We start from the raw sequence: 14,601 nt of genomic DNA, 5'->3' as shown, positions 1-14,601 counted from the left end.
TCAATGAAAGCATGAATTTTGCCAGAGATCAAACCTCCTGCTTCAGGGCTTCAATCAATCTCTAGCTACGAGGGAGTAGGAGGTTTCCTGCCCCTACCTCTGAAGCACCTGGTGTTGGCCATTTTACAGGTGGAATTCTGGGCTAGATGGGCCACAGGTCTGCTCCTTCCTGGCAGTGCCTGTGCGCCTCTCTCTCTAGCCCTTTGGGTGCTGGCATCCTCGAGCGTGCCTGGTCTCTGCTCTTTGTGCCGATATCTTTCCTGGCTTCCTCCAAGCTGCTTTAAGTGGGTAAAAGCTTGTTTTCTTCTCCTCCTCCAGAACTAATGTAACAGCAAAGCCTGGCTGCCTCCTGAGCAGCCCATAGGCTGGGCTGGGGACCGGGCCAAGATAATTGCATTCTAGCAAGTTACCTGGAGCCCCCATGGAATCTACTCACTGAAGAGATTTCCACCAGAGGCTGGGGGGCCCTGATTCCTACTGCATCTTGCAGACACAAGAGCTGCGTTCTCCCAGAGCGTTAGCTAGCCCACTTCCTTGCTCGTTACTAGCTAATTGCCACTGTCCAGACAGTGGCACAAGCAGTTGTTTATTCTTGGGCAATTGCTCTGTGGCTCCTGATTCCTGGCAGGAGAAGGTCATGGGCTGGGAGGAAAGAGGGATGGAGGGAGATGAAAGGGACAGATGGAGAAAGGAAGGAGGCCTGATGTGAATTGACCCTCTTAAGGAGCTGGTTTCATTATTTACTTAACTATTACTTTGGCAGCAGGTAGATCCCTCCGAGTATTTCCTGAGCTCCACCACCCCGTCTGCTTTGGTAGCTGTATTCAGGGCAGGCACATCCCAGTCTGGCCAAGTAACGAGACTCCGTTTGTATCTGCTTTGCGTTGCCAGAGCGCCTTTCATCCTAGCAACACAAAGCACTGTGCAAACCACAGTCCCTTTTCCAGCAGTATAAAACTCTTGGATCCCTCTGGGCTGGAAGGAATTATGCCAGTGGGCCAGCAGAACCGTCCAGTGGAATCGGGACTGTTATTCAGGAGATCTAGGTTCCAGTCGCGTTTCAGCAGTTGACTCCCTGTGTGACTTGGGCCAGTCACTCCAGGCTTCAGTTTCCCCATTTGTACATGGGCTGTTGGTGCTAACCCCCCTGATGGGCATGGAGCTCTGTGAATGGAAAGTGCTGCATATAAAGTGCCTGTTGTATTTATTGACTACTCGATGAAGGTCGTTCCAGATGAGCCTGTCTTATAGCCTGGTTCCCTGCTCTCTCTGTTGTTGAGTCTCACAGATGCTCACTCTTTGTGCGGTGCCCACAACAAGGGGCAGGAGCTATTGTTTTTACAGTTCTTAACTTTAACTTTTTCCATGTTTTGCTTCCATCTGAGTAACCCTGCGATGATCTCACCTCCCTCCCCATCCCTCGCTCCCTCCTCTTCATCCCGTCTGAGTTTAGATCGTTCACTGTTGGCAGCTGGGGCTGTGTTATTTTGCATCTGCCCAGCACACCACTGGGGCCATAGAATACAGGGTGATAAAGTCAAGAGGACCCTCAGGAAAGCCCCGTTCTGAATGGGTCGGTGCTGGCTTTGTGTATCTGAGCTGAACATGGAAATTTTAGGGGTGCTGCCTCCCCTGAACACACTTAGTCCTCTGGCAGGAGGGGATTCTGTCCTGGGACATAGGGGAAACCTGTGAGATCCACCAGAGCCTTTGGTAATGAGCAAAGCGCTTTCCGCAACTCTGTCGCTGTCCCAGTGCTTGCTCCACTCTCCGTCTGCTCCTGGCCTGGCTGACGCAGCTCTGGGGCCTCTTCTGGCCTCTGTTGTTCTGCTTCGCCTGTCTCTGCCAGGCTCAACTCCCTTCCAGCAGCCTGGCTCTTCACCTCACCTTCCCTAGTCGCAGACACTGGACCGTCTCACTAGTAGCTGAAACCAATCAGTCGCTTCCACTCCTTCACCCCGTCTCTCCTGGAGACCAGCTGTCTGGGGTCTCAGACCGGGGCAGCTGCAGCCTCAGGATTGGTTTCTCTGCCCTGGCCAGAAATGACAGCATGCGCCTAGGTGGTTTCAGCAGCCCTTTGCCGGGAGATAGCGAGAGATTCATCGAGGTGGTGACAGTCTGATTACAGTGAGTCTCCTGTGCATTCAGGGGTCCCATGAGATGATGAATTGGAGCAAAGCTTCTGGTTATGGAGGGTGTTCTTCGAGGGTTTGGTTAGAGGCCCATTGTTATGGGCCATTCTTCCCTGTCGTTTTCCAAGCGACATGTGGGCGAGTGAGTGTAACCCAGACTGATTGTCTTTGGAAACAGCATTTCTCCCATTGAAGGGCAGAGATGTGGTGTGGGGGTGTACGTCTCAAAGCCTGGAGCTGCGGGAAAGGGGACAGAGTAGACCCATGGAGACATGCTCCCCTTTGCAGAGCCAGCTTTGTGTATTGCCTGGCACAAGTGGATTCATATGGAGAGCTTGTTGCTGTTAGTGGGACAGCTTCATTGATAAGCCTTTGTCTTTAGTGCTTTTCACCTGAGGATCTCAAAGCACTTTACAAACCCTGATGAGCTGAGCCTCCCAGCAAGGTAGGTAAGGGATATGCCACTGAATTAAAGTCACCTCTGTGGCGTAACACAGAAGCTGTTTGACGGTGCACAGCATCACTGTGTGATGGTTCATGACAGGCAGTGAAGACTCCTGCATCCAGTAGAAGTGAAAAGGGATTTAGGTCAGCAGGATGTAATCACCTGAGCTGGAACTTGGCAAGGATGCTGGCACTGCGTCCAATTTCACATTGCAGCCTGAGCCACGTTTGACCACGGCTGACTGGCCACGTCCCTTTGCAATAAGGATGTCCATGTCTTGTTCTCTCTGGGCTCCTTTGTGTTCCTTAACCTGTGAGTAAATACAGATTCTCCGTACTGAGCTGTGGTTCCCACTGCTCTGCGACCCATTGATAAAATCTCCATATTAGGGAAGCTTTGCAGCTTTGGCCCATTTCTGTGTTTGAGATTATTGGACATTTTTGGAGCTCCAGCTGTGAGTCATCTGCTGGCAGTGCCCAGAGCGGCAGGTCAAAGGGAAATCCAAGCTACGGTCAAGTTCCGTGTACCCCGTGTGATGTTGGCAGGAGGAGAGAGGCTGTAATGCACTTGGTTAGGTGCTAAATACAAACCTGCCCTGAACCCAACAGCGGCAGTGCTGCCATCTGTCCAAACAGCAGCCCTGTGTGCTCCGACGCACTGCGGCTCACTGAGCTCCGTGCCAGCAGCTCCCCCTGGGAGTTGGAAAGGACTTCTCTGCTCTGCTCCTCTCGGCCTTTTACTTCAAAATGTTTGAAAAACAGTTTTTCAGCCTGCAGTCAGATATTTCCTCCATCATCAGCCTGAGAGGAGAAGAAACGTATTTGTTTGTCTTGGTGGTAGGGCCCAGGGGTGGGAGAGGAGCAGGGAGCTGATGTCTGGGTTTTGGAACCCTGCCATGTATGAACCCTGGGCAGTTCTGCGTGCGGGCTGGTATCGCTCTCCCTGGGGAGGTTCACCCAGAAGACACTCAGTGTTCCTTAATGCCACTCTTCTAGTTGCACAACCTCTGGGTTTGCCACAAGCTGGAGAGAGACCTTGTGGGACTGTCTCTACAGGAGGTGGATTCCCTTTGAGTCCATGCTACTGTTCTGGGCCTGGCTTCCCCCATGGAATAATTAGATCAACATTTGATACATCCTCTTAGAATTCTTAAACCTCAACTTAAACCTTCTGTAGTAAAACCTTAGATTTAGACGGCTGGCTTAACCCTTAAATCACTGGCTTTCCCCAGACTGCCAGCAAATGAATCCTTAGCATGCCAATCTCTCGATTCTGCAGCCTCTAAAGGATTAATGGAAATACAGCATGAATTCCAATTCCAGTCACTCTGGTTGTTAGTCTGAATTGTAAATTGCAGTCTGACTCCGCTGATATTCAAAGCTTAGTTTCAGTGCACAGGAAATCTTGCTGCTTTTGAGGTGGTGAGATGCTTGTGGGCTGATGAGTTGACAAAGGTCCAGGAGACCGGGGAGGAGTTTTTAGAAATGATACATATGAGGAAGAGCCATGCAAATACTCATTATAGTCTAGGGCTGTATAACAGATATACCAGATTCCAGACAGCCGTTTCCTTTCCCTTCTCCTTTACTGCCATTCTTTCCATTTCAGAGAGTCCCTTTAGATCTGTTCCTACTGTTCCCATATTGTTTGTTTCTATGATGATTATCCATGCACATGTGTATATAAAACTCTCATAAACAGGGTAAATTGCACGCGAATGGAGGCCTTACCGCTCCCTTGGGAGTTACATGGTCCCTCTTTCTCTCCGTTCTGTGTAACGTGCTTTCAAAGGAAGCGTCTGGCCTTTCTCTCAGCCAAACGGAGCCTGGACATCTAGGCAGAGTGCCCAGGAGGCTAGTGGTCTCTGGAACATAGAAACCCAGATCCAGCTAACCAGCGAAGAGCCACTGGCTGCCACATCCCTATGCAGAGTCATATTTTTGCAGAAACTCTCCTCAACTGAAGAATCAGGCACCTACAGGTGACCCTAAAATACAAAACCAGACTAAAAGAGCCCCCAGTTCCCAGGAGCCACTCACTGCGCAGCTCGGAAGCTGAGTTGTACCGGGGCGGGTTTAGTGGGTTTCAGTGGATGCAGCAGCTCTGTAGGTTGGACCAGGGGAAGGACAGAGTACCTGGACGGATTTGAATAATTCTCCTGTCTGAAGGCTCCTTGCCTCTGGCTGCCTTCCCCAGTCCACGCTGGGCAAGGAGGGGGAGCGGCATCCGACACAGCATGTCTCCCCCAGGCTGGCACTGTCGCAACCTCCAGCACTTCGTTCACACCTCAGGGTAATTCTGTCTGCCCCAAAGGTCCTGCTGCCTGATAACTGAAACTTTGTGACCTCCCGCACGCACCGGGTGAGAAACAGAAGGTGCCGGGCTGTGCTAGGGAAGAAGGAGACACGCGACTCCAGCTAAGGCCACGTGCCCCTCTCAAACACATCCATGTGCCTCGGGGGCAGTGCTGTCTGGTCACTGAGCCCTGAGCCAGCAGTGCCTAGCTGTGGAGTTTGGCTGAGAAGAGCCACCCTGGTGCATTCACACAGGACTCTCTGCGGAGAACCAGAGATGTCAGGGATGGGAAGGGCCCCTTCAGTCCATTTCCCAGTGGCCAAGGGGACATTTCCTAGGGCTTTGCAGTGGTACAGTCCCAGTGACCAGGCGTAGGCCCTGCCCCCGGGTCTGAGAGTGATTTAACCATCCCTCTCCCTACCTCAGCCTCGCCGTGTGGCAGCTAAACACAGGCTGTCTGTGCAGCAGCAGTGGGAGGGTGACTTGGCTTTCCAGAGCGGGGAGTGGTTCTGTGGTATCCTTCCTCGCACGCCAGCCTGAGTCTGGGAGCTCGGATGAGGCTTGGTTTTCCCATGTGCTGTTCTGGGGAGAAGGGAAGGCAGCAGGTGCCAGGGAGATGGCCCTTTAGCGAAGGGGCTGGGGCCTGTTCGTCCAGGAGAATGAAACGGATAGCTCTGCTCTCAGCACGGAAGCGCTGGCCTGTCTGAAATGAGGAACTCGGGGGTGTGCTGAGCACCACGCAGCCCGGCTAGCCCCGGCCGCTCTGCAGCGGAACGGCACTCACTCCGCCTGCTGCCTGAGCAGCCAGTCTCGCCACGGCGAGGCTGGAGCCTTTGTAAAGGCGAAGCGCTGAGCGCGCTGCTGATGGCGCCAGCTGGAGCCGGGCGCCGTGTGGGCAGACGCCAGGGCGGTGAGGTGCCAGGCACTGCACAGCCTCAGCCGAGGAACGCGCCTGCAGGCTGCGGCTCAGCCGCGTCAAGCGGGCTTGTATTAAGCATTCCATTTGCTTGGGGCTAAATGGGAGGACGAAACCACGGGGCAGCTTCCACTGTGTGGGGGGCAGGCCGGTGCGGGGGCTGCGGCATCCCAGGGGGATGGTGCAACCCTAGAGCATCAGGCCATGCGTTCGGGCAGCTGGTGCTCAGGCACCCTGTGTGAGCTGGGAAAGTGGAATCCTTGTAGAAGGCAGCTTACAAGGAGCTGATCTGGGATTTGCAGTGCAGTGATCTTCTGTCTCCCCCGGGGGAGCACCAGGGGTTTGGTGTGCAAAGCCTGAGGGGTGTGTGAGTCCCTGTCAAACAGCTGGGGGCACTCGCCTGGCCACTTCTTTGAAGCAGGTGGCAAAAGCCAGCCCAAAAACTATGCTGCTGCTCTCGTGGTCCGTGACTGGTGCTGACGGGGGAGAGGGCCCGCTGCTCGGGTTCTGCCGTGATGCCAGCTGGCAGTCCTGCTGTCTGGACCAATACCTCCGCCTGTTCCATGGGAATCCCGCTTCCTGGGGCTCCTGGCAGGAAGGTCTGGTCTCTGCAGGGAGGCTCCATGCGTTGCTGATACAGGACATAGCTGGATGGGGCTGGCCAGCTAAATGGGAGCAGCTCGCCTGAGCCTAGCACTGGGTCTGGGGAAGAGATCTGGTCCTTCCCACTTGTGACCCTGGTGCCCAGGAGCCCTGACTGGAAGCAGGATTTAATGTAGGTCTAGCTTCACGCTCAGTCTTGCTGTGGGCCCAGGGTGGGCAAGCCCTGCTGTCACCAGCTTTACTGTCTCTAACAGCTGACTCCTTCGCGACCTTGTTCCTCGGGGAGAAATGGTCTTCAGTATCTTGCTGCTCTTTGAGAAAAGTCCAGTGTTCCCATCCCCAGGCGGGAGCAGTTCCAGCCCCTGAGCTGTGTCTCCTGGATACTCTTCCTATCCCGCCCGTAACCCCCGTCACTTCCTCGGGCAGGTCCCCAGCGCTGAGGCAGAGGTGGCAGGAGAGTGCCCAGCATTGCATTCCCAGACACCCGTCTCTGTCTGCGATAAATAAGGGTTTCCCATTCATCTTCCACAGACTGCTGCCTTGACCGCCTGCCCCCGCCCTCCCCTGGCTCTCCCAGGGAGGCTTGTCTCCTCTAGGCCTGTCTTCTAGTCCCAGACCTAGCAAAGCTGGATGCATTTGAGCAGTCCCACTGGGCTCCATGGGGTGACTGTGTGCACCACCTTACTCCCCTGCAGACATGTTTGCAGGATCGGAGCGGGGACTGTAAGCGCCTTGGGGCACAGACTGGCTTTATTTGTGGCTTGTGATCATGGAGCTTGTAGGTGGGACTTAACGTATTGTTAGTAATAGTAAAGCCTGGCCATTGTTCTCCCTCTCTGATGCATGCCTCTGGGGCTCCTTTTGGAGCTGCCTGAGCTTGGTGTCTCCTCTGAGGTCACAACCTCCCTTTGCTGCCTTCCTCCCCAGGTCTGTCACCCAGCAGAGCTGCACGGGGAGCCGTGGCTCAGTTCCTGCTGCTTAGTTCTTGTGTTCCCAGGCGCAGTCTGAGATAAACACATTTCCTCAGTGCACTGTTGTGTCTGCATCTCCCAGCTCCGCTTCCTCCTTCCTGACGTGTTCGGCTTGGAAACTCTCCTCCTGCTCCTTTGCGGCTCCTACTCAGTGCCCTGGCTCAAACGGAGCAGGAAAGACCCCATCCCTACGGCTTCCTTCATGAGTGGGTGAGTGCTGGGCTCTTCCTCAGGGCTGGAAACAGAATAGTGGCAGCTCTCCTCCCGAGGAGGAGACAGGATCTGCCCTCGCTGCTGGGGCTGACACTTGGCTGCCTCTGCCACGTTTGTATAACAATACAAACTGCAAACCACGCTGAATAAGAAGCTGCTACTGCCTTATTCCCTGCAAAGCCTCCACTGAGGGAGGTTCTGTGGGAAAGGGACGCAACTGGAGAAACTCAGGGCACAGTACCGAGTCCCCAAAACAGCTTTGAAAAAAGTCTCTCTCTTCTGGCTTCGTAAACCCACCCAATGATCTCAGTGCTATGGGGGTGCTTCACAGGGGAGCTGCAGCCTCCTGGAGCTTGGAGCGCCTTCTGGAAAAGGTTTGTGAAAGGAGGGTTTCTGTTTTGTCTTGGTGAGTGACTGAAATGCCTGCCTGCCTGTACTTCCCTGCAGCCTTCTCTAACTGGGGCCCAGGACCAGTACAGCAGCAGGGAGTTGCTTTTAGCACAAGAGCTGCCTAGATGGTATCAGATAAAATTTCCGGGGACCCTTCCCTGGACCCTAGGCTTGGGTTCCATCCCCGTCTGATTTATCTGTAAAGATTCATTATGCCTAAAAGCAGAGTGTGTTTGCTCTCTAAACGAGTGTCCGAAGGATGAGTTGGGTACTAGCCATGGGTAATAATCCAGGATTTGAATCTCAGACGACAAATCTCTGTGGAGGATCTGTAAAGAACGGTCATTACTTGAAAATGTCTGACAGTCACAAATGCCCAGTGCGTCTGTCTGTCCTACAAGAGACCAATCCTGTGTAGTCCAAGACACGCTGCTGCCCTGGGCGGTTTCGAGCAGCAAAGGCTGCTCGCTGAGAGGTGGTAGTGTTGTTGTGTGTTTGGAAATCTCCTTGCCCTGGTCCCAGGGTGCTGGGTTGAGCGAGTGCCCGGATCTGGGCTGAGCACTGCGCCGGGGCTGAGCTGGCGGTGCCATTGCATAGATAGCCCGTGGCATTCTTGGAGTGGGTTATAGCGAAGCTCTGTGACTTCTGCCAGGCGCGCCAGTGGGGTGACCTGCTCTGGACAGTGGAGCATCGTTAACCACTGACCAGCAGCTGTAAGGTGGCACCTTTCCTGGCACAGCGCCAGCCTGCAGCTTGGAGGGGTCAGCGCCTGCTGCTTCGCCCCTTGGTGTGTTCTGGGGAGTTGAGCACAAGCTCAGACTCCCCCACACTCCCAGGGGTTGATGGACCGAGCGCACTTCATTGGTCAGAGCGACCTTTTGAGTCCCGTGAAGCCTTTACGCATGTGCCCTCAGTACTAGCCCTGACCAGTCCGCAGCTGTGCCGGGCACCCTGACTGCTGCTGCGATCTCGCTGCGCTGTCTCTGCTCCCGCACAGAGGCCAGCCCTCCCTGCTCTGGGAGAGGGGAAGGGGTAGATCTGGAACAGAGCTGGAGCACCTGGCTGTGCGACCACCATCCTTGCCACCTGACGGACTGGCAGGGACAGAGATCTGCCTAGGGTGTTTCTAAGGCCTCTGACCTCGTGATCTACCTGCTGGTCTACACCCTTCAGCAGGATCAGATTTCTACAGGGGACTCTGCAGCTGGGGTGTGGGGGGAGCAGAGACGCCCATTGAAATGAACCAGAGCACAGTAAGGATGAGGTCTCTGCCCACCTTGGTGCACAGAAACCGTCCTCTTGAGGCAGGTGGCAGGGACGCAACCCCTGCCTGACTCGGCAGCAGACCCGAGTGCGAGGGCAGGCACGTCTGACAGTCGATGCTGGTGGCAGAGCAGAAGGACTAGGCTAACCGAGGCAGAGGGCAGAGCACAAACCCCAAGCAAAGATGAGTGGCTGTGTAGAGATTAGTGACAATGTGCAGAAAGAGACGATAGACCAAATGCAGAGGCTTTCCTGAAGACACAAGCATAGGGCCCCCTTCGCCCTTCTTGAAGTTGCTGGTCAAGATACTTGCTTTCCCTTGGAAGAGGGCACTCACTGCTCCTTAGCTCCCAGCCTGCCACTTGGATACAACCTCCACCTAGAACTGGAATTCTGAGCTGGAAAGCTGGTTGCGAAGCTGCTGGCAGGGGAGAACAAGGCGTGAGATTGTGGGGCGAGGAGAATGTTGGGGGCTAGGCCTTGCACTGCGGAGTAGGTGAACGGAGCACTAAGCCCAGAGATGGGGCTAAAAGGAGAAGGCGGCAATGCTTCATCTCACTCCTTAAATGGGAGCCCGTTTGGCCACTGTCAGTGTTCTAAGTGGAGAGGCGCTGTGGCGTGTCAGTCCTTGCAGAACAGCAGCAGACGTAATCGGCTGCTTGGCCCGACGCTGCCTGTGGACCGAGGATAATGGCCTTTTAAACGCTCTTTGTTTATGGTATCTCGTCTCTGTATAATCAGGGGCTTAGTATTGTAGCCAGTAAAGTCTCTGAAGTCAGTCAGCAATGAATTCTGAGGGTTATAAGCTGGATCGTGCTCCAGTACCAAAGAATGCCGCAGAGGGACCGACCTGGAGCAGCCTGTCAGCCCATTGCCATGTTGATCAAATTTTGCCACTTGGCTTCAATTTTCTGCATGTTGCCAATCTTGGAGGCTCAGAGCGAAAGATGGATTAATCTCTGCCCTGTGAATTTGGGGAGGGTTGTTTTTCCCCAGTTACTGCATTGACAACAGTTGCCTTTGGAGCACAGTCCGGGAGCTGCAATCTGGGCTCACTTCTGGGTAATGGGTGGCATGAAAGTACCCTGTGCTACAGTGATGGACAGAGATGAAGGTTTGGGAAGGCGCAGGCTGCAGTCATACCTAGTTAGCTGAGAACTCCCATCCTGTTGGCTCCCTGCTGGAAGTCAGGCTCAGTCCCGCTAGCACAAATCTATCCCTGAAGTTATAACTGTCCAGGTTTGGGGATCACTTGTGCTTTGTGGACGCTTTCTGGTCCACCTCAGTAGCTAAAGGCAGCTCAGAATCCTTACGTTGAGCTCCGAATACAGGAGCAGCTGACCGAGTTGTTTCAAGTTTCTGGAGGGTCTCCAGTGTCATTTATCGGGTTGGGAAGTGGCACTTCATAAGGCAGGATAATAGTTTCCATTGCTCCTGCCCCACTTTGCAAACTGCTTGGTGATGAGGAACAGAGCTCCCCGGCAGGTGTACTCGTGCGTCCGGTTCCTTTTCTCCCCCTTCCTTCAGCTGCCCCCACCCCCTCCCTCTTGAAAATAAATGGTGTAAGCCTACACTTTCTAATGTGCCCACGAGTGTGGGTGCCTCTGGCCGTGGGCCCTTAGGAAGCGTGTGGGTGTGTAACTGTTACACGTCGTTCCAGTCAGCCAGTTCAGGGAGGTTTGCTGCTGCAGCTCCGCTCTTCCGACAATGTTCCCTGTGGGTTTCTGCTCCCTTCCTCCCAGTTCTGAGCAGTGACCAACGAGAAGCATAAGGCGCTTCCCATGCTGGGCTCTAGCTCCATTGTGAGAAGCACTTCCCCCCAGGACTGCACCCAGTGTGGGCGCCCCCACTGCCGAGGGCGTGGGTCGCTGGGTTTGGCCACAGAGAACGGAGCCAGGCTCTGCTGGAACTAGTTTGCAAACGGTGGTCTAACCGCGGCCTATGTTTAAAGCCATTCTGCCTAGTCACTGCAGCACAGAGCCACGGGAGCTGGGCTTCACAGCACAGTCTCTCTCCGGCAGAGATCTGCTGTCCGCAGGTGAGCAGTGTGACCCTTGGGGCTCGCTGGCTCCAGGGACCGTGACCTTGGGGGTCACTAGCTCTAATCCAGACTGGGAATGACTGCACAGCACTGCCCATTGGCTGTCCCTTCCACCCCGCTCTGTGATGGCTAACTTCCTCCTCCTTCTTCTCCAGATGATCGGACTCTAACAGAGGACAAGGTTCTGCGCTGCCAAAACCCTGACTGCATTGACAAGAGACGGGCTCTCAAGGTACTATGGCTGGGGTGTGTGGGTGGGTGTGTTGGGGGGTTTTATTGGGGATTCGGGGGGGTTCCCTGGGAGGCAGGGAATATTTCTAGCTCAGAGCTGCCTTGATGCTCCATAACTATTAAAGTGGGTGCTAAAGACACAGCTGGCTATCTGGCCTCATCTCCCATCCCCAGCATAAGAGCTGTTCCTGCCCCTCCTGGGCGAGGTGGGCTGAGGGTGGAGTCACAGGCCGCACAAGCATTTGGATTGAGGTGGGCACCTATGCGTGCGGCCAGCGTTCCCATTCCCAGAGATGGTGACGACACCGCCGGTTCCGTCTGGATGAATGGCTCCCAGGAGCTAGCAAAGCCCAGCCATCTTATCAGGAAGAGGTTTCTCCATGGAGATTTAGGGCTGCCAGATCATTCAGTGGCTTCTTACGGAGCTTAAGTGTTCTTGGCAGCGTGACAGAGGGAAGTGTCTGTCTCTATAGCCAGTGAGTGCGAAGAGGAGTCTGGGGAGACAGCACTTACCACCCTTTCCCACCCCCTCTCCCTGCCTTGCAAACCGAGGTGTCAGTGAGTTTTATGTGAGCCCCATTATGTCACTTTGTTCTTCCTTGTGGCCCTTGCCAACAGAATCGCGTTTCCAGACAGTCACAGGAGCCAGGCACTGGCAGCAGGCAAATGAGTCATTTCAAATGGGCTATTTTCTTTGGCTCCTTGTCTGAGGATCCTCTCTGGCTGGAGCCAGAGGGGCCCACAGAATGTTCGCACCGGGGCCGGCTGTCATTTTCCGTTTGCTTTCGCTTTTAAGGTGCCTTCTCTAAAATTGTTGATGGAGCTGTTTGACCCCATGTGAGTAGCTGGGTCTGAGTGCAGAGCCAGGGATCCTAGAGAAAGTGGAAAATACAGTAGCTCCAGGGTATCTGCTGCTGTACTTACCTGCTGAGACCCACGTCTCCCTGGCAGCTGTCTGATGCCGACTCATGTGACACATGCCACTCTGCCATGGCAGCCTGTGTGGGAGAATGGGGTGGAGCAGGTGCATGAGACAAGTACCCTGAGGTCACACTGCTTGCTTCAGCCCAGTCTGAGTGTCTGGCAACAGCTGGACTATCTCTCTCTGCTCCTGGGGCCCCTGCTGCAATGAGAGAGAAACTGCCTCAAACCATAAAACTGGTGTAGTGCTCTGGTATGGGCCACTGGCACCGCATCCACATGTGAGCAGGGACAGGTTGGCTTTTTCATATGTGCTCTCCAGTTTGCCTGCAGCAGGGAACCCCGTCTGGGGTTAGCAATCAGAATAAAACAGAGAGAGGCAGTGCAGACATCTTGGCTGGGGGTCTGAAGACCCTGATGTGATCCTGGCTCAGCTACTAACTTGTTGTGTGACCCTGGGCAAATCACCTTCCCCATCTGCAAAATGCTGATAGTGATACCAATCTTCCTCACCCTTGCGCTGCTCTGAGATCTGTGGAGGACAAGCCGTGTGTGTGTGTGTGTGTGTGTGTGTGATCTGTGGAGGACAAGCACTCTGTGTGTGTGTGTGTGTGTGTGTGTGATCTGTGGAGGACAAGCACTCTGTGTGTGTGTGTGTGTGTGTGTGTGTGTGTGTGTGATCTGTGGAGGACAAGCACTCTGTGTGTGTGTGTGTGTGTGTGTGATCTGTGGAGGACAAGCACTGTGTGTGTGTGTGTGTGTTTTCACACACTTTTTTTGTCCAAAGATGGGCTCTTTTCTAAAGCAAAACCTAGCACAACAAATTGTTGACATTATTGCTTTTCATACAATTTTCTGCATTTTTTTAATCAACCGTTTTATTCAAGTTATTGTGGAAATGTTTCATTTACTGAAACCATATGCTTATGGATAAAGAAAAATTTCAATTACAATGTCAAAAACTTTCAATAAAAAATTCAGTTACAATATTGTGAAAAATGCGTCCACTTTACCCCTACAAACCAGAAACAATTTGGAATTTTTTTGGCAGTGTTTTTCCCATTTTTTCAGCCATCTCTTCTCTCTTGGGACTGGCCACTAAAGAGGAGATGAGCTCCTTGGGGCAAGACACTATCTTAGTAGCTGGGCATCCAGAAGTGCTCTGGGCATCGGGACGGAAGGTTCTGTTTGTTGGCTAGAATGGGTGCATGGCAGCATTTCCAGCGCCTGGGGTTAGTACTTGTGGAATGCCACTCTGTGCTCTTGGCAGTGAGAGTTGTGAGTCTGGGGAGAGTTTCTTAGGCAGACACTTTGGCTAGCTGGTTTTAATTGTTGCATCTGGGTCTAGAGGGGTTTGGGCAACAGGCACATGCTCTTGTGTCTGAAAGTATTCCCTGCCCCTAGATACCTGCTCTCTGGAAATGTCCGTCTGTGGCAGGCCCCTGCTGGGCATTCAGCTCGTACACAGGGAATGGGCATTTTCCACCTTGGGGTGGGTTTTGCAAGTGACAAGGGGAGAGATTTTTAATGGCTGAATGGTCTGTAGTGCTGTCCCCAGTGTAACCTAGGCTGTGTCTGTCTGTCTGTCTGTACTCTCCACAACGAGGGGCAGACATCAGTTCCTGCACTTTCATTTTGGCTCTTTTAAGTCTCACTATGCTAGTAAAGTTGGTGAGTAAAGCTGACTGGCCAGAAGCCATTTAACAGCTAGCTGCTGACTCTTTATAAATTAGCCATTTAGTTGAAAGCATAAAGCCAGGCCATTGGCTGGGGATCTGGGGCTGCTGAGACCACAGACTGCCTTTACGGTGCTTACCTTGGAAACAAATGGTGTTCCAGACAGGGAACGTCAGCCAGGCTGCTAATTTTACCCTCTCAGCGAGGAGCACGACACGGCCAGCCACTGGCCTTCCAGCTCTCAGACACTCCATCTGCCGGGAGCTTTGAGTTGCATGTTCTCCCTGGAACCTGAAAGCAATCTGGGGTAGCAGCGGATTCAGTTCAGTGTCAGCAGCTTCCGTATAAATCCCCTGCCAAGCTCCCTTGTAGTGCTGCTGAATGCTGTACACAATCAACTGCTTGTGAGCCGAGAGCCCACCTCGTGTCACTTACAGCGTTGCCCCAGGATGGGAAACTCCAATAGTCAGATGTTGGGCATTGAGTGTGCAGGGACCGTTGCC

At 53.7% G+C, this 14,601-nt stretch overlaps 1 protein-coding gene across 2 annotated transcripts in view; it reads left to right on the top strand.

The window, feature by feature from the left end:
* Nucleotides 1-14,601, top strand: part of PLEKHG5 (pleckstrin homology and RhoGEF domain containing G5) — a 120,154-nt gene that overhangs the window by 39,685 nt on the left and 65,868 nt on the right. The window contains exons 1-2 of one of the 2 annotated variants that reach the window (XM_074975259.1): nt 7,892-7,949; nt 11,425-11,501. Coding sequence is in view for 1 of the 2 variants with exons in the window: in XM_074975255.1 (XP_074831356.1) it covers nt 11,425-11,501 (77 nt within the window). In the remaining variant the exon portion in view is untranslated. Of the gene's footprint in view, nt 1-7,891; nt 7,950-11,424; nt 11,502-14,601 lie in introns of those variants that run through there. The other variant, XM_074975255.1, reaches the window with a different exon arrangement.

Source organism: Natator depressus, chromosome 18 (assembly GCF_965152275.1).
Source record: "Natator depressus isolate rNatDep1 chromosome 18, rNatDep2.hap1, whole genome shotgun sequence".
NCBI lineage: Eukaryota > Metazoa > Chordata > Testudines > Cheloniidae > Natator > Natator depressus.
The sequence above is the reverse complement of the archived record's forward strand: the minus strand, read 5'-3'. Positions and strand labels throughout refer to the sequence as shown.